The sequence below is a fragment of the Elgaria multicarinata genome, chromosome 21 (assembly GCF_023053635.1).
Source record: "Elgaria multicarinata webbii isolate HBS135686 ecotype San Diego chromosome 21, rElgMul1.1.pri, whole genome shotgun sequence".
Classification (NCBI taxonomy): Eukaryota; Metazoa; Chordata; class Lepidosauria; order Squamata; family Anguidae; genus Elgaria; species Elgaria multicarinata.
In genome coordinates this window covers 14,011,285-14,030,723 of record NC_086191.1, presented here as the reverse complement: position 1 = coordinate 14,030,723, position 19,439 = coordinate 14,011,285, and the positions used below count along the sequence as shown (strand labels likewise).

Here is a 19,439-nt window from a genome sequence, read left to right as displayed (position 1 = left end):
TGGACTAGATGGCCTTGTAGGCGCCTTCCAACTTTGCTATTCTATGATTCTATGAAGTCACAGCGGTTTATTAACCCCCCTGCGATCGTGCAAACCAGGTCACTGGCAGTTAATTGCTTTAAGCTACAATGCACTATTTTTTAATTATTATTTTGGGGGGGGTCCCCTTTTACCTTTTGCTCCACCCATCACCAGAATGCAAGAGTTTCTCCGAAATCGAATTCATCCCTTAAGCTGAAAGAGGTTTTCTGCTCCTGCTTTCGGAGCGCAGCTGGGCAATTTGGCCAGCTCTGGTGGGGCATTTCCCAGCCTCTGCAGCTTTAAAAACGTACGGTCTGTTCCTGCAGCAATTTGCACAGGCAAAGGCAAAGAGCCCCTTTTGAAGTATTTGCAAGGAAGGACGCATTTGCTGAGGATAGCCTGGAGTTCTCTTCAGCTTTCCAGAAAGGCTCTACAAATACCATAGTTCGACTCCGTGCTGTGTGAAGAACTTCCTTTTAGCCATTCTGAATCTCCCACTGAGTCCTAGTATTATAAGAGAGGGAGAAAAATGTCTCCCTATCCAGGCTGTAACAGATGGGCAAACCAGCTACTGAGCACCGTTTGCTCATTCACTCCAGGACGGTAAGAAACACGTACATACATTCCCCCTCCCTGTATTTAATTAGACCAGGCAGCCTAAAAATGGACAGGTTGAGACTCTAAATCCTTGGAAGGGAAGAAGTAATAATATTTGCTTTAAATATTACAGATTCTTCCAGTGATCATGCCAAGAGAAAATACCACAGGCTGCTTTCCTTTCCTCGTTTTCTCAGTAATCCCTAGTTCTTTTTCCCCATTGGCTGGGGGAAAGAAAGGTAATGGGAATTCTGGGAATTAATTTCCATTCAGTTACGACAACCCATGATTACACTGGAAGGGATCTTGGGATTTACATTGTCCTGCCCTGCGTTCAGTGCAAGAATTTGTGCCTGCAGCATCCCTGACAGATGGCCACCCAGCTCCCATCAAGAGAGAGCCTGCCTTCTCCTAAGTCACCCGGTTCAGACATCACAATAACCCAGGGTTTAAAAAACCCATGGTTTAGCCAAGTGGAGCTAAACAACCCAGAGACATTTGGTCCCTGTGTTGTTCATTGTAACGTCTGGAGTGCCCTCCTTGTCAGATGGACGGAAAGTTGGAATAAGTGACTTCAAAGACCATCTCTAACTATGAACCTGTTCAAGGCTTAGAAAAGAGAGAAAAATGCCTCTCTCATTTTCCACACTATCTATAATTCTATAAACCGCAGTCACCTTCGTTCTAAACTAAAAGGCCCAAATTGTTCTAGCCTTTCCTAGTAGGGTTTTTTTCTGCCCCTTTTCAAACTCTGCAATTTGCTGCTTTTTTTTTTTAAGATGGGGTGACCAGAGCCAACATCTAAAATAGAAAACCGACTTCCCAACTACTACGGAAAACCCAGAAGAGTCCTGGGTTGATCAGGCAAAATCTCTTTGTCCTTTGCGTACGAGGAGCGCAATCTCGGGCATTTGAGACTCAGGGGTAATACACAGACACCACAAATTGCCTCTGTTGAATGCTTTCCTTTTTTAAAAAAAAAACATTTTACTAATTTTTGTCGGTCTCCCTCTTTTGAGCAAGGTTCAAAAGTCCCCTCCGTTTTTGGAGATGCAGGGCTGGCTTCTTCTCTTCCTTGCTTCCCTCTACTTGGGAGCAGGAGACAGGGTTTCATCACTGGGCAGTGCTGCGGCTCAAAGGGCAGCGTTGGAGGGGGGTGGCTGTCATTGTGTGGGGACGGGTGCACTTCATTAAGCCGCAGCTCTGGCCGCTAGAAGCTTCATCCAAGCAGTGCTTCTGGTTCGTGGGCGGGTGGGAGAGACCTGCGGCATTGCTGCCTTGGTAGTTGGGGCCGTGACGCCTCAGCGCGTGATTCCCCCTCCCCGGATGTTTTCTGCAGTGGAGAGAGACAAAGAAGAGAATGTAGCCATGCATAGCACACACCGCTAAATCAGGGTTAGGCCTCCTCTAGAGTATTGTGTCCAGTTCTGGGCTCCACAATTCAAGAAGGATGCAGACAAGCTGGAGCGTGTTCAGAGGAGGGCAACCAGGATGATCAGGGGTCTGGAAACAAAGCCCTATGAAGAGAGACTGAAAGAACTGGGCATGTTTAGCCTGGAGAAGAGAAGATGGAGGGGAGACATGAGAGCACTCTTCAAGTACTTGAAAGGTTGTCACACAGGAGGGCCAGGATCTCTTCTCGATCCTCCCAGAGTACAGGACACGGAATAACGGGCTCAAGTGACAGGAAGCCAGATTCCAGCTGGACATCAGGAAAAACTTCCTGACTGTTAGAGCAGTGCGACGGTGGAATCAGTTACCTAGGGAGGTGGTGGGCTCTCCCACACTAGAGGACTTCAAGAGGCAGCTGGACAAGCATCTGTCGGGGATGCTTTAGGGTGGATTCCTGCCTTGAGCAGGGGGTTGGACTCGATGGCCTTGTAGGCCCCTTCCAACTCTGCTATTCTATGATTCTATGAGGGGTGGCACAGGCTGGCGTCAAGTGTAGGCACGCTTGGGCACCTGTCCAGGGCCCACACCCCACTGTCAAGTGCCCCGTAGAGTTGCTTCTCGTCTTCCCCATCGCAACCTGCCGGTTCACCTGTCATGTTTCTCAGAACACTCCTGCTTTCGACAGGAGGCAAAAGACGAGGCTTGCTAAGGTAATCCACAAAGCTTTTATGAAGCAACAAATGTCTCTTCTACCTGAAGAGAGTCTAATCTTTTGGAAACATCCCCCGAGGCAAAACTATGCAAAATAAGCAAGGCAATTGTCCGCTCAAGAAGAACAGGAAACCACTTCAAAAGCACTGTTATTTTTGTATATGACAACAGCGGCTATATTGTTTTATGCGCAATACTGGGGGTGGGGAGGGGAACCAAGTATCAACGATGGAAGAATGGTTAAGGTGTTGGAACTGGGGGAAATGGTGAAACTTAGGGTGTTAGTAAGAGAAAAATCAACAACTTCATTTGCAATGGACTGGAAACTTTTGATAGAGTATATTGAAAAGTCGCAAAAAAAATGATCTAGAATCATAGAATCATAGAATAGCAGAGTTAGAAGGGGCCTACAAGGCCATCGAGTCCAACCCCCTGCTCAATGCAGGAATCCACGCTAAAGCATCCCTGACAGATGCGTCTCGAGCTGCCTCTTGAAGGCCTCTAGTGTGGGAGAGCCCACAACCTCCCTAGGTCACTGGTTCCATTGTCGCACTGCTCTAACAGTCAGGAAGTTTTTCCTGATGTTCAGCCGGAATCTGGCTTCCTTTAACTTCAGCCTGTTATTCCGTGTCCTGCACTCTGGGAGGATCGAGAAGAGATCCTGGCCCTCCTCTGTGTGACAACCTTTTAAGTATTTGAAGAGTGCTCTCATGTCTCCCCTCAATCTTCTCTTCTCCAGGCTAAACATGCTCAGTTAGCCGGAAGGGATGCTGCCGCACTTGCTTTTTCGGGGAAGGGCTGAAACTCAGGGGCTGAAAATCAGTTACCTAGGGAGGTGGTGGGCTCTCCCACACTAGAGGCCTTCAAGAGGCAACTGGATAACCATCTGTCAGGGATGCTTTAGGGTGGATTCCTGCATTGAGCTTTAGGGTGGATTCCTGCATTGAGCTGCATTGGGTTGGACTCAATGGCCTTGTAGGCCCCTTCCAACTCTACTATGATTCTACGAATTACTACTATCACAAGGAGGATACGTTGGGTGTACGTTCGAATCTTCATGCATGACTCTCCCTTCTTTCAGGCTCCCTGAGCTTTCTCCCAGCCTCTCGCGAAGGAATTTAGGGAGGATGTTTTGGGCGGGGTGGACAGATAAACTCATCAGAGATACTGGTTGTGTTTAATGTATGTCACCCTGAAAATATGTATTTACTAGAGGGTTTGCCAACTCACAGGTGTAGAGTAAGACTAGGTAGTCACATAGGTACAAGTTAGCAAAATGCATTAGAAACCATGGTAAGAATATGATATTAAAAGCCCCAGACAGCCCATAAATGGAAACCTCTCCGCGGAGACAAAGATCGTGACACCGCTGAGTGGCTCAGGAATACGCCTGAACCTCCACCACTTGAGCGGACTTGATGGCCTTCCTTTTTTCAAAAGTGGGGAGAGCCAGTCTCTCCTCCCCCTTCTCCAACAACCGGACTTACCCCCTTCCCTCCTCGGCCAGGTAAGGGCAGAGCCGCTGGACGGCTAGAACGGATGGGCGCCTACGAAGACGGTGAGACGCAGGACGGAGCTGGAGCGGTAGCTCATCACGGTGTTCATGGTGACCATCTCTAAGTCCAGGACGAACTCCCGGGGCCCGGTCACCGGCCGGGCCAGAACTAACATTGCACTGATGTTATTGATTTGCTAAAAAGGAAAAGAAGAGGCAGAAGGTGACTCCGGGGAGGAGCTAATGGTGCCCAGAATACCCCTGCCCATGTCTAGAGTGCCGTTTGGGCCTCTTTATTGAGCTGGCTAGTGATGCCTGTTTTATTAGATCCTGGGGCTAATTCTGTTGCTCAAGGCTTATAGAAATCTCAAGTTTGTTGTCAGCCAGGGTAACGAAGACGAGGAGAAGGTGATCAATGGTTACTAGTCCTCATGGCTCTCTGCTACCTCCAGTATCAGAGGCCTATTTATACTAGTTGCTGGGGAACATGGGCGGGAGGGTGGCGTTGCACTCCTGTGCTGGTTGTGGGTTCCTGGTTGACATCTAGTTGGCCATTGTGTGAACAGAATGCTGCAATGGATGGACCCTTGGACTGATCCTGATCCAGCATGGATCTGGTTAGGCCTCATCTAGAGGATTGTGCCCAGTTCTGGGCTCCACAATTCAAGAAGGACGCAGACAAGCTGGAGTGGGTTCAGAGGAGGGCAACCAGGATGATCAGGGGTCTGGAAACAAAGCCCTATGAAGAGAGACTGAAAGAACTGGGCATGTTGAGCCTGGAGAAGAGAAGATTGAGGGGAGACATGAGAACACTCTTCAAATACTTAAAAGGTGGTCACACAGAGGAGGGCCAGGATCTCTTCTCGATCCTCCCAGAGTGCAGGACTCGGAATAACGGGCTCAAGTTAAAGGAAGCCAGATTCCAGCTGGACATCAGGAAAAACTTCCTGACTGTTAGAGCAGTATGACAATGGAAGCCATGACTTAGGGAGGTTGTGGGCTCTCCCACACTAGAGGCCTTCAAGAGGCAGCTGGACACCCATCTATCAGGTATTCTTTAAGGGGGATTCCTGCAATGAGCAGGGGGTTGGACTCGATGGCCTTGTAGGCCCCTTCCAACTCTACTATTCTATGATTCTATGAGTGAAACCATTTCTACGATGGCTGATGGTACCGAAAGCCTCTGAGAGGTCCAACAGAATCAATGGGAATGTTTCTCTGCCAAAGCAGAGAGAAAAACATCAGGAAAAACTTCTTGACTGTTAGAGCAGTACGACAATGGAACCAGTGATCTAGGGAGGTGGTGGGCTCTCCCACACTAGAGGCCTTCAAGAGGCAGCTGGACAACCCTCTGTCAGGGATGCTTTAGGGTGGATTCCTGCATTGAGGAGTGGGTTGGACTTGATGGCCTTAGAGGCCCCTTCCAACTCTACTATTCTATGATTCTATGACCCTTGGTGTGATCTTACAATGGAGGCTCTGGTTTCATGGCAGTTGTGAATCCATTCCAGAGTTCATTATTTTGGAGAGCCCCTTTAGAGTTTGGGCTGGTTCTGACTGAAACCCAGAATGGATTCACAGACCCCATGGAAATGTGAGCCACCAACCTCCTCTGTGTTGAGGAGTCCAGGAAAAAAATACTTTAAATAAATAAACTCTCCTTTGATGAAGTCCTGTAAGGAGACAAACCGAACCTTGCACAGTTTGTAAACCACTTAAGTTTTCCTCTGCCCGGAAAGATGGCAGACTTGGGCAGCGGCCTTTCCAATTGGCCGTTGCTAGGAAACAGACTCACTCGGATGTAGAACTCTCCTTGTTCATTGCCTGAGCGGATCTGGAAAGTGTTGTAGGCTCCCGGGTAGATGCTGGTGGCCTGGATTTGGAAGATGTCGGAGGGCACCGTTCGGTCAGCCGTGATGCTCATGTACCGGTGGGTGACGGACGAGGGCTTTTCGTTGCAGAGTGGGTTCGTGGAAGGGCAGAGACAGCGGCTACAGGGGGAATAAATTGGGTTGGGTTTTAGATTGCAAGATATTCATCTTTGTAAGCTGTTCCGAGAGGGTTTTTTTTTGGAGGGGGAGCTGAAGACTGGGATAAAAAAGCTGCAGAGAAATAAAGACACCCTTCTATGTCAGACGTACGGGCTGTGAGTGCCGTTGCTTATGGAGGCATCCCAAGCAGGAAAAGGAACTTTTGCCAATGCTGAGATTCACAGAAGTACAGGAAATATTGGGGGGAATCTACAGGGACAGACACCCCCCAAAATGCCGGCTGGCAAAGTCCAGCTGCCATTTTAATTTCCTACAATGCCTTGGAGCAACACTAGACATTGCTGGGAAAGGAGACTTGGGGAAATTTGATCCAGAAAAAAAAAACTTTTCAAAAGGGAGGATCCGGGGGGGGGGGCGGGTACTGGTGCTAACAGCCCACCTTTGTCCCGTGCTCAAAAGTAGACTGCCACTGAAGGTGGAGGCTTTGTTTACCTATTCCAACGAGCAGCCATTAAAAAGAAATCTACCCTCCATGGTTTCATCTACTTCTTTCCCCCGCTTAAGGCCACCGGTCTTTCTGACTCGACTGCTCATTGCCAGATCTCGGGGTTGTAGAAACCCCATGAGTTAGTGATACGTTGCTCTGGTCAAAAAGAATCACTACAGCTTCTCCACTCTCCCAGTTCACGCCCACCGCCGCTGCCCCTGTGAGCGCTTACTTTTCTGAGACCTGTATGTAGGGTTCCTGGCAGCGGTTTTTCTCAACACAACGGTAACCGCCGTGAAAGTTGACACAATTCTGGGATTCGGTGCACTGGTGGGCTCCTGTCTCACATTCGTTGATGTCTAGGATTGCAGCAGGAGAGGGAGAGAGAGAAAGAAGTTTTACCAGTTACCAAAGCCAGCAGAGAGACAAATCAGGAAAGCAAACCCGTCTCCTTGATTTCCTAGGAATTCTTCCAAACAAGGAATCTGTCCTCACTGGTCTTACCAGGTAGGTTGCCGGAAAGTATGAAAATTTCATTATTTATTTATTTGTTGTATTTCTATACCGCCCAATCACCGAAGCTCTCTGGGCGGTTCACAAAAATTAAAACCACAAAGTACAACTTAAAGTATAAAACTTTAACCACAACCTAAAAACACAATATAGAAGTACAATCAGAATAAAACCATGCAGCAGTGCAGAGATTTGCAATCCTGGACACCCACGTGACCAGGAGCACCTTTATTCTCCAGAAAAGTTTGCAAATCCGAGCCGGTGTCAGAAAACTTACATCGTAAGGTATGAAAGGTTTGACTCCCTAGAGGTACATGGCTGAAACCAGAACCATTTGGGTAGAGGTCACCTTACTGGAACTCAAAATAGTCAATCTTCAAGTATTGTCAGAGTAAAAACAATATTTTACTTTGACTTCATTGATAAAATAGTTCATCGTTTCAAAACCAATGTGTGCAATTCAAATTAAGCATATTGGAAAATCGTTAAAACTCTGATCGTATAACATGAACTGATTTGGGGTTGGCCCCTTGTAAAGCACCCTGCTAGCTCCGTTGCCCGTTTGTCCTGTCCCGTCTAACTCAGCTCAAGGTTTGCAGGAAAGCCCATCTGAAGCAGTTGCACTTTCTAGAAGGGTGAGGTAGAGTGAAGTCTAAGAAGGCAACGGTGGACCTTTCAGGACCCTGGACAGCTGTACACTGGCTGGAGCTCACTCAGGAAAGACCTGTTGTCTCAGCAACTTGTAGAGGCCCTCTGAGGCTTTATGAAGGCTGATCTGGACATGCTGTTAACCCCACCCTTGTGAGGACCTGTCTGATTCCTAAAGAGACATTGTCTGATTCTACATCTGTTGGGTCTTCCAGAATGGGGGTAGTGAGAACTACATCGGCTGGGAGGGCGCCCTCTGAGTTCATGCCCTCTGGCTTGGAAGGTCCTGGGGTGGCAGATCATGATGCATCACTGGACAATGCCTCCTCCGCAAGGGAGAATCAAGGCCAGAGACCATGACACAGCCCAAGACAACATTACGTGATGTACAATTACCTTGGCAGAGACGGGTGCTCAGTTGCTGGTATCCTTGAGGGCAGGCGCAAGAGAAGTGTCCTGGCTCATTCACACACTGGAACTGGCACAAATAGGTGGAGTAGCTACACTCATCCACATCTTGGAAAGAGGGAGAAGATTCCATTGAGGGCCAAACTATGTGTTATTTATTTATTTATTTATATTTAAAGTTTTTTAAAAAAGCATCCCAGAGTGGCTTAAATATAATCAATAAAACAAAACAGTCCCTGCTTTGCAAACTGAAAAGACACGACATGCAAGGAAAAAGGAACAGGGAGGGAAGAGGGATTTTTTTAAAAAAGTCTTTCAGTGTCTCCATTTTTCACTCTCATCTCCCTCAGTACAACTGATGGTACATTATTTAAAAAGCATGCTTTACCCGGGCACTGTTATTATTATTATTATTTGGGGGGGGGAACCAGCCAGCAGCGGCTTTCTGGAGTTCAAGACAAGGATTTTTCCTACCTGAAGATGGCAGGGAATGAATAATGAACCTTCTGCATACAAAGGATATACCTGACCACTGAATGATGGCATTGTCCTCTAAAATAAAGATGCTAGTCCTCATGGGTTTGAATAAGGGTCTGATTTAAATAGGAAAATGGGAACCCTTTTGTCCTTCGCACTCAGTACTGTATACACTGGCTGGTAGTGTCTCTCCCAGGTTCCAGACAGAGGTCTTTTCCAACCCTATCTGAAGATGCCAGGTTTTGAACCTGGGACCATCTATCTCATAGAATCATAGAATAGTAGAGTTGGAAGGGGCCTCTAAGGCCATCGAGTCCAACCCCCTGCTCAATGCAGGAATCCACCTTCAAGCATCCCTGACAGAGGGTCTCCAAACTTTTCGGACTTGTTGGGAATTTGAGAAACTGCTGTGGGCCTACCACAAAATGGCTCCCGCGAAGGGTGTGGCTAGTCACATGAGGCCTGGCTAATCAAAAGTGAGCTAAGGAGGGGTAGAGGAGAGAGACAGTGGGGCTGAGAAAGAGGGGGGTAAGCAAAGGGATAGATGGGAGATAAAGACCCCAGGTGAGAAGTTATCAGAGCACGGGTAACTGTAGCAAGGCTACCTCTGTCCCGATGAGGACTTTGCAATACAAAGAAAAGGATGTAATAAACAGATAAACCATGGGGTGAGGTGGGAGGGGCAGAGGGAAAGAAAGAAGGGCCTAGCTACAAAGTGGGGTGAAGCCCCGCCCACTCGCCTACCTTTACAGGTAAAGCCGTCGTGGTCCAGCTCGTAGCCCTGATTGCAGCGGCAAATGAACGTGCCGTACGTGTTGAAGCAGCGTTGTTCGCACGGGGCTCCCATCTCACACTCGTTTACGTCTGCGGGGAGGGTGCAGAGGATGCGGCTTAAACAGGGTGTAGGTTAAATGTGGGAGGCGTACAGACCGCGCGTGCGGAAGGGGAGCCTACCTAATTTGGGGGGCAATCTCCCCTCTCTCTCTGTTAACAGCTTGCCCACAGGCGACCTCTGCTATCAGAAGCCCTTCCGTGCTCTTCAGTGGCTCCGCTCGCTCTCCCACGCTGCCCCCAAGTCCTGAACCCTTCCTCCCAGAACCTCTACTCCAGCTAGTATCCTCTTCCTTAAAATGTCCCCCCAAAAGCCAGCATTTCTGTGACGCCTTTGTTCCGGCTCTTTGTTCCATTTTATCGTCACAACAACCCTGTGAGGTTGGTCAGGCTGAGAGTCAGTGACAGGCCCAGGGGACTAGAACCCAGGTCCCCTGAGTGCCAGTCCCAACACTGTAACCACTACACCACACTGTCTGCCTCCCTTACCTACACACGAGCGGTTGTTGCTGGCCAGCTGGAAGCCGGGTTCACACTGGCAGGAAAACGACCCGGGCGAGTTGACACAGCGGTGTTGGCAGTACCGATAACGGCATTCGTCGATATCTGGAATGGGGAAAGGAGAGGAAATCACTGGATTATGTCGCATGATTACCGGCACCCCTGCCTCTTCGCTGTGCCTCTGAGCATGCACAAAGGACTTTCCCCTTCTTGCTGAGAATCATAGAATCATAGAATCATAGAATAGCAGAGTTGGAAGGGGCCTACAAGGCCATCTAGTCCAACCCCCTGCTCAAGGCAGGAATCCACCCTAAAGCATCCCTGACAGATGGTTGTCCAGCTGCCTCTTGAATGCCTCTAGTGTGGGAGAGCCCACAACCTCCCTAGGTAACTGATTCCACCGTCGCACTGCTCTAACAGTCAGGAAGTTTTTCCTGATGTTCAACACCCCTGAATTGCGGGGAGGTAGATTTCGTTCGGACATTAGGAGAAACATCTTGATCGTGACAACGGAACCAAGCAGGGTGTGTGTGTGTATGCCTTTCACTTCTCTCTAGAGCTCTGATTGGGATGCTCCAATTCTAGATTTTCTAAATCTGCACTGAATGGGAGGGGAGTTGGACCAGTCATGGCTCCGATGCCAGTGAGGCGATGAATCCGCTCCGGGATTCAGTCAGAACTTTAAAGGAGCTCTCCAAAGTGTGAACAGGCACCCTTTGTTTTCAAGCCCCCCTGCAACCCTGTGTGTTCATGGCTGCTCCACCCCACCGCACCCACTCACCCACACATTCCGTGCCGATCTTCCGGTAGCCATCCGGGCACTGGCAATGGAAGCCTCCCATGGTGTTGATGCACTCCTGACTTGGCTGACAGTCGTGCAGATCGTATTCACACTCGTCCGTGTCTGCGAGACAGAAACACGTCATCGTACAGGAACATCTAGACCAGTATTGTCAACCCTGACTGGCAGCAGTGGTTCCCCGGTGTTTCAGGCCGGAGTTTTTCCATCCCGATGCCGGGAATCGAACCCGAGGCCTTCCTCATGCAAAGCAAAGGCTCTATTACTGAGCTATGATCTCTCCCTATCAGACTCCTAAGTCACAAGGGGGAAAGGGTTAGTTCTCCTAGGAAGAGAGATGAAAGCAAGGTGTTCATACTTGGACTTCCTGGAGTTAGACAGGAAATATTTAAGGAATCTCCTGGAATTTTTTAGAGCACCTTTCCTGTAAGGTTGGCTTAGAAGTCATAAGAACCTCAGAAGTGCCCTGATGCTGGAGAAGACCAAGGGTCCATCTAGTCCAGCACTCTGTTCACACAGCGGCCAACCAGCCATAGGCCAGGGATGAACAAGCAGGACATGGTGCAACAGCACCCTCCCGCCCATGTTCCCCAGCAACTGGGGCATACAGGCTTACTGCCTTGAATACTGGAGGCAGCACACAACCATCAGGGCTAGTAGCCACAGATAGCCTTCTCCTCTTCCAGGAATTTATCCAACCCCCTTTTGAAGCCATCCAGATTGGTGGCCATCACTACATCTTGTGGTAGTGAGTTCCATAATTTCACTATGCGCTGTGTGAAGAAGTCCTTCCTTTTATTTGTCCTGGATCTCCCATCAATCAGTTTCATGGGATGACCCCGGGCTCTATTATTTATAAAAATGTCTCCCTCTCCACATTCTTCACACCAGGCCTAATTTTGTACACCTCTATCATGTCTCCCCTTAGCCTAATTTTTTTCAAACTAAACAATCCCAGTTGATGCAACCTTCCCTCGTAGGGGAGATGCTCCAGCCCCCTTAATCATTAGCCATGGATCTCCATCACCATAAGACTCTCCTTTACACACTTAGAAGTATACCAAGGCATGGTTTTGCTCCATTCTTTCTAAAAAAAAGTTCAGGGTCACCTATCCTGGTCAGTTACCTTTGGAGAAGACATTACCAAGTGTCCTCTCCGGCAGTGCATCCAAGCAGACACGTTCAGAGACACACCAGTTCCGAGCCCTCTATATACATGTCGGATATAGCCGAGCCATTGCATCTTCATCAAATTAAGCTGATTCCACACACACACACACAACACAAGCCTATTGCAAGAACCAGCCCTTGGGGGCTGGAATCCACCTCCTCACTCACCCAAACACGATCCATGCCTGTCTGGTTCGTAGCCCTGGGGGCAGGTGTTCTGTCGGAAGTCATGTTGGGGGGGCTGGGGGGGCCTTGGCCGAGGAGGGCTGGGCGGGGGGGCTCGGTCAGAGTTCACGTCGTTGATCACCGAGGCTGAGCGGGGGAGGCAGAGGTACCCGCCGTAATGGTTGATGCATTTCATCTCCCCTTTGCAGGCGTGGGGGATGGTCTCACATTCATTCACATCTTGGGAGGGGGGGGCAGAGTGTAGATGAGAGAGGAAGAAAGGAGGGTCAGACGGTGGAGGAGGAAAAGGCACCCTGACTGTCTTATGGCCAGTTCTAAATGGGGCAGCCACTGACGAATCACGCCAAAAGAGGCATAGAATTTGCAGGTGCGAATCGATGTGTACAGAGGCAAATCTAGAAATAATGATCTTTCCCTCTGTGTTTATTATTATTATTTATTATTATTATTATTATTATTATTTATTTATTTATTTAGAATATTTATATACCACTCCCTATTGAAAAATTTCGGAGCGGTATACAAGGTAAAATGAAAATAAAAACAGAATAAAAACAGTTAAAACAAAATTTAAAAGAAGCCATAACAGTAATCCAAGGCTGCATGTTAAAGAAAGGCTTCTTGGAATAAAGATTAAATAATTTTTAAATTTATTATTACATTTATAGCCCACTTTTCCCGCCCAATCCAAGGAACCCAAGGCGGTGTACATAATCCTCCTCCTCCTTTATCCTCACAACAACAACCCTGTGAGGTGGGTTGGGCTGAGAGTCTGTGACTGGCCCAAAGTCACCCAGTGGGTTTCCATGGCCGAGGGGGGACCTGACTCCCAGTCTGACACGCTAAACACCGGCTCTGTGTTTTGTGCAAAGCCTGACTTATTGTTGAAATAAACTGTTCTCTAGGATCAGTCCCTTACCAGAGTTCTGGGATAGAAATACAGCATCTGAGCTAATAATAATAATAATAATAATAATAATAATAATAATAATAATATATTTCTTACCCCCCCCTCCATTTGGATCAAGGCAGGAAACAACAAGAAGTATAACATATATAAAACTGAATTAAAAACATAATATACATTAAAACAGCCTAAAAACATCTTAAAATTTGGCCTTGCTACCTTTCGGGAGAACGGTAGCACGGAGCTGAAAAAACTCAACAGCTAAAGAAGGTCACCCAACCACCACACACCCCAATGCCGAGCTTCACCAGTTGCATTTCTGCCTGCCATGCAGCGGTGGAAGCTGCCTGCGTGCCCCTCAAAACGGTGGCCGCCCGTTGTTCCGGGATGCCAAAACGTCATTGGGCTTCTTCATTGGGGAAATGCTGAGTTTCCCCAAAGCAAGGATGCCGCTAGGTGAATCCAGGCGCAAGGGTTTCCCCTTCCATCCAGTAAGTCCACCCTGTAAGTCTCTAGCATGCCTCTACCTTTGCAGTGCTGGCTGTCAGGATCCCAGTCGTAGCCATCTGTGCATTCCTAGGACAAACAGAAAAGGTGTTTAAATGAGCATCCCCAAGGGGTGGGGGTCTTGTCAGCTTCCCCTGCTGGCATATGGGGGGGGGGGGGAGTAACATATTTCTTCCCATCCACCCTGTTTTAAGGAAAACAACTACTGCTTTGCTGCCAAAATTCGGTAGCATAGCAGCAGCAAAATAGTGCTGCTTCGTCTATGTTTCAACCGGGGTGAGATGGGGAGATGAGGCCTCATTTGCGCTGAATTTTGGCAGAAATTTCTGCAGTGCACTAGGTTCCGGTGGGATTCGCACTTGGAACCTGCCCACCCCTGTAATAGAGTTTCCCAGAAGGGGTCCCGGCCGGCTGATACTTGAAACAGGAGTTCTTTTTGTCGTGGGTTCCCCTTGTCACGTCTTCTTTTCTCCGAACAGCTCGAGGTGGCATACGTAGCGCGCCCCCCGCCCCAGTTTTTATCCTCATAACAACCCTGCGAGGTAGGTTCAGCTGAGAGTTAGCGACGGGCCCCAGGTTTGTGCTTTGGGGCCCGCCCCACGGCACGCGCTCCGGCTTACGTTTGTCGTGTAAAACTCGGTTCCCTCCGGTTCTTGTGAAACGGACGCTCTCAGAAGCGTTGCTAAAAGGAGGCATGAAACAGGCTTCATTGTTCTACCTGGGGGAAGACGCTGGTTAGAAATGAGCAAGGCTCACAGCACACAGCAGTTAGCTGACCATATCAGGCCCAAACGATGCAAGATACCTGGAAATTCGACAAATTCATGGAATCATAGAATAGCAGAGTTGGAAGGGGCCTACAAGGCCATCGATTCCAACCCCCTACTCAATGCAGGAATCCACCCTAAAGCATCCCTGACAGATGGCTGTCCAGCTGCCTCTTGAATGCCTCCAGTGTGGGAGAGCCCACCACCTCCCTAGGTAACTGATTCCATTGTCGTACTGCTCTAACAGTCAGGAAGCCTTCCTGATGTCCAGCTGGAATCTGGCTTCCTTTAACTTGAGCCCGTTATTCCGTGTCCTGCACTTTGGGAGGATCAAGAAGAGATCCTGGCCCTCCTCTGTGTGACAACCTTTTAAGTATTTGAAGAGTGCTCTCATGTCTCCCCTCCATCTTCTCTTCTCCAGGCTCAACATGCCCAGTTCTTTCAGTCTCTCTTCCTAGGGCTTTGTTTCCAGACCCCTGATCATCCTGGTTGCTGTCCTCTGAACCCGCTCCAGCTTGTCTGCGTCCTTCTTGAATTGTGGAGCCCAGAACTGGACGCAATACTCTAGATGAGGCCTAACCAGGGCCGAATAGAGAGGAACCAGTACCTCACATGATTTGGAAGCTATACTATTAATGCAGCCCAAAATAGCATTTGCCTTTCTTGCAGCCATATCGCACTGTTGGCTCATATTCAGCTTGCAGTCTACAACAATTCTTAGATCCTTTTCGTTTTTAGTATTGCTGAGCCAAGTATCCCCCATCTTGTAATGGGAAGGAGGCTGTGTACTGGGGGACACAACCGGAAAGACAGCCCTGCACTCATGGTCTACTGTGGGAGCAAGATACTGGAGTAGATAGGTTTTGGGTCTGATCCAGTACAAAACTTATGTTCACATGATCACCGGCTATTTTTTTATTTTTAAAAATCAGACAGGTAATGGTTTGAGGCAGCAACAACATAACGTCTACACATACACTCAGCCAGAGGGCAGCCAGGTGGTTACAGTTCCTCATTTTATTACTATTATTTTTACTTCAAACATATATTATCCTTTTGACTGCATAAACGGTGTGGATTCCCAATTCAGCATGTTTAGCATCAGCTGAAACAAACTCCATTTCATGCATGTAAATGTGACATGCTGCACCCATTCAGAGTGTGACGTTCTTTCTTTTTAAATCGGGGTTGGCAAATTCAGGTTGTTGTTGATTTCCTTTGCTCTAATATCTCAGGAATTTAGGAGCAGTTGCAAAAGCAGGGAAAATCAGAGGGGAAAAGAAAAGAAACCCTGGTTGGATACTTCCTGGGCAACCAGGATGATCAGGGGTCTGGAAACAAAGGCCTATGAGGAGAGACTGAAAGAACTGGGCATGTTTAACCTGGAGAAGAGAAGATTGAGGGGAGACATGAGAGCACTCTTCAAATACGTAAAAGGTTGTCACACAGAGGAGGGCCAGGATCTCTTCTCGATCCTCCCAGAGTGCAGGACACGGACTAATGGGCTCAAAGGAAGCCAGATTCCAGCTGGACATCAGGAAAAACTTCCTGACTGTTAGAGCAGTATGACAATGGAACCAGTGACCTAGGGAGATTGTGGGCTCTCCCACACTAGAGGCCTTCAAGAGGCAGCTGGACAACTATCTGTCAGGGATGCTTTAGTGTGGATTCCTGCACTGAGCAGGGGGTTGGACTTGATGGCCTTATAGACCGCTTCCAACTCTACTATTCAATGATTCAAGAGGTAATACAGCATTGTTCTGCTAAAGCCCCACGCCCCCTCCCCCTCCGGAAGTCCACTGACAGTGTAAGCCTATGCATGTCTACTCAGACACAAGCTCTACTGAGTTCAAGGGTACTTACTCCCAGGTAAGTGTGTATAGAATTGCAGCCTTTGTTCAGGGTCTAAAATTGCATAGCTGCACCAGTATTTTCAAAAAGAGGTGATTTCTAAGTGTGTGTGTGTGTGTGTGTGTGTGTGTGTGTGTGTGTGTAAACCATTAACTCAATCACTGGAATTTATTTAGTATCAAAACAGTAGTTAAAAATAAATTCAGGTTTGACTCCTGGGGTCCCGGGCTTTTAATTACAGGAATCCACTTCCTTTAAGAGATGAACAGACCCTGTGTGTGTGCGTCTCTCTCTCTCTCTCTGTGTGTGCGAGAGAGAGAGAGAGAGAGAGAGAAAGAGATTTTCTTCAAGGGAGAGTTTGTTTCCAGCCTGAGCTAAATATAACCCTTGTTTGGACAAATGTATATCTATATATAAAACACACCCAGCCACAGAGTTTATCCTAGCACCCTTCTTTAACCCATCATCAAGTATCTTCCAGGTTCCAAAATGTCATTGACCAGAAGTAATGGACCAGCCAGTCAGTTCAGAGTTTCAGGGGAGCGGGGAATGCAAATTGTTGTGTGGGTACCACTTTGGCTAGAACAAGGAGAATTGCTCTTAGGAGTTTGAGGTATCCAGAAAAGGTCTTCATGAAGGCAGATGAGGTGAACAGTGACCAGGTTCACACATAATGATAGCACTCTTCAAATACTTAAAAGGTTGTCACACAGGAGGGCCAGGATCTCTTCTCGATCATCCCAGAGTGCAGGACACGGAATAACGGGCTCAAGTTAAAGGAAGCCCGATTCTGGCTCGACATCAGGAAAAACTTCCTGACTGTTAGAGCAGTACGACAATGGAATCAGTGACCTAGGGAGGTCGTGGGCTCTCCCACACTAGAGGCATTCAAGAGGCAGCTGGACAAGCATCTGTCAGGGATGCTTTAGGGTGGATTCCTGCATTGAGCAGGGGGTTGGACTCGATGGCCTTGTAGGCCCCTTCCAACTCTACTATTCTATGATTCTAATCCATGGCTTGTTGCCTTACCCAGAGTTAACCCAGGATAAGGCCGCTTCCAATGGTTTTTAATGCTGAGGCAAACACACTCCCTTGGAGGCTGTGGAACTTGGTTTCCAGGTCAAAGGCTGTGGCTATCCCAGGTGGGCCAGGCCTCAATATTTTTACTACACAGATTAACCTCTTGCTTTTATACCCTTTTCAATGGGGACATCCAAAGCGGGTAGAAAAAAACCAGGGAGGGGGAGAGTCCAGCACTTAACATAGCTGTATATATAAGCGAATTAAAAGGCAGCTATCCCATAATAAAAGAGAGAGATGAGAGCCAGTGGGAGAATGGTTTGGCACGGTCTTTTCCAGCCTTCCCCAGCCTCATGCTCTCCAGATGTTTTGGACTTTGACTCCCATCAGCCCCAGGCAGCCTGGCCGGCGGTCAGGAATGCTGGGTGTTGTAGTCCAGAACATCTGGAGGGCACAAGGTTGGGGAAAGCTGGCTTAGAGACTAGAGCCAGTGTTTCCCCAAAGGCCACCAGCCCCGTAGAAACGTTGTGAAAGACAGTTTGGACTTTGTGACTCGTGGCGCATGGCAGCTTGTCCCCAGACCCCAAGAAGACCCTGCCTCTCCCCCACAAAGCTGGAACAGACGAACGCCTGGGACGGGCTCGTCCAGGATGGACACTCCAGCCGGGCGGGCGCAGAGCGAATCCCACCCTTTGGGAAGAAAACAAGGGGAAAGGGGCATCCCAAGAGATTGGAGAATTGTCCACCTGTGCAGTCCTCAAATTCCGCAAAGGGAAACTTTTTGCAGGGAGACCCATCGCCCCAAAGACACCCCATGGCCAGAAAAAGAGAGGCGCCTTTCTGCAGCTGGGCCAAGGATCCCCCTGACCCATAAATGCACCCACTTTACCGAGCGATTTCCCTGTGGCCTTCTTCCGCCGTGCTTCAGGCCCCGGCCTTCTCCTTCCTCCAACACCCCCCCTTCCCAAAACCAAATACGAAACGGCCCGTCACTCACCACACTGACAGCCGCCTGGTACGTACCGGTACCCCCTCTTCGCTTCTCCGGCGGCACGCTCAAAACACCCCCCCAATCCCGGCTGGGTGCGGAGTGAGCTGTGGCGAACGCTCCCTGGGAGAGTGTGCGCTGGCGCTCCCCCTTCAACACCCCCCCATGCCGAATTCCTGGCGCCCTGCCAGCAGTAGTTGCTAAAGGATTCCACCCAACATCTGGTTCCATTTAGCCTCCAGCAAACACCCTTTCCTGGCCAGCTGTTCCCAGTCGTCACACTGCTCACAACCCTGCCACGGAAAGGGCACGTTCCGCCCCATAGCTCTGCTCCCCACACGGTGCAAAATTGCTTCCAATTTGCCTTTTGTACGGTTGCATTAATAGGGCTCCAGCCGGCATCAGGATACGTTCCTTACTCCCATTCCTGGGCATACATAGATAGCTACCACCAAGAGACGGCTGCATGGAGCGCAGAAATCAACATGAGTGACGTTCAGGATCTGGGCAATCTCTGCTTGTTTTTTTAAAAAGGAAGTTTCTAGGCCTCAAGGCGCAACGGCGGGTTTCAACGCTTATAAGCAACGCGTGTGAAATTTAAAAAAACCAGTGGAAGGAGGAGACTTGTAAAAAAAAAACCCGAAGGACACGTAAACAGATGTTTTGGTTTCCAAAACATTTTCAAAAAAATATTTATCAAGGGAACTGTTTAATGCTTCTTACTGCTAATAACAACAGTCAAAATAGTTCAAACAAGTAGCAAGGTGTCCTCTTTTACAGAGGATGGTCCTCGATTTGAATGTGTGTGTGCTGTTTGAAAGGTTTCCCTGTTTTACGGCAAAAAAAGAATTGTTGCCCATCTACGGTTCGCACCTGAACAACAGACTGAACAGGTAGGCACACAGGCCGCCTGGTCCCAGTCTTTCACACTCAGGTGAGATTTGCTGTATTCCTTTTGGAATTGATAACTATTTCTGCATTGCATCTGTACATAGACATTTGCGTATGTATAGTTATGCAAATCGCTGTCCTCTTTAGTTCTGCTTTTTTTTTGGTGATTTTTTCCTCTTTTGGCAGGGGGCAATTTCTAAGTGGACACCCTGTCTGTAGGACTCGTCGGGTCAAGAGCTGTACGCATTGGCCTGGCTGGCGCATAACGGCAAGCTATGCGC

At 48.5% G+C, this 19,439-nt stretch overlaps 3 protein-coding genes across 3 annotated transcripts in view; 2 read left to right on the top strand and 1 right to left on the bottom strand.

Annotated features, from left to right (window-relative positions):
• The window catches only part of LOC134412386 (zinc finger protein 208-like), a 489,474-nt gene that overhangs the window by 325,511 nt on the left and 144,524 nt on the right, over positions 1-19,439 (top strand). The gene's annotated exons all lie outside the window — the stretch shown is intronic.
• The window catches only part of B4GAT1 (beta-1,4-glucuronyltransferase 1), a 169,441-nt gene that overhangs the window by 118,339 nt on the left and 31,663 nt on the right, over positions 1-19,439 (top strand). The window lies entirely within an intron of this gene.
• Positions 1,607-18,209, bottom strand: EFEMP2 (EGF containing fibulin extracellular matrix protein 2). Its single transcript, XM_063146307.1, has 12 exons — positions 18,169-18,209; positions 14,262-14,359; positions 13,662-13,710; positions 12,210-12,446; positions 10,854-10,976; positions 10,061-10,177; positions 9,485-9,604; positions 8,252-8,371; positions 6,927-7,053; positions 6,012-6,207; positions 4,209-4,413; positions 1,607-1,951 (listed from the first exon to the last, which is right to left on the bottom strand). Exons 2-11 carry the CDS (start codon positions 14,349-14,351, stop codon positions 4,252-4,254), a joined length of 1,341 nt encoding a protein of 446 aa, XP_063002377.1. The 5' UTR covers positions 14,352-14,359; positions 18,169-18,209; the 3' UTR covers positions 1,607-1,951; positions 4,209-4,251.

Excerpts from the sequence above, each read along its gene's own strand:
- EFEMP2 (XM_063146307.1), bottom strand. The coding sequence starts at position 14,351 with ATGAAGCCTGTTTCATGCCTCCTTTTAGCAACGCTTCTGAGAGCGTCC. Across the intron at positions 13,711-14,261 it reads CCGAGTTTTACACGACAAAC|GAATGCACAGATGGCTACGA; the intron begins GTAAGCCGGAGC and ends TGTTTGTCCTAG. Across the intron at positions 10,977-12,209 it reads CAGGCATGGATCGTGTTTGG|ACACGGACGAGTGTGAATAC; the intron begins GTGAGTGAGGAG and ends TCTGTCTCGCAG.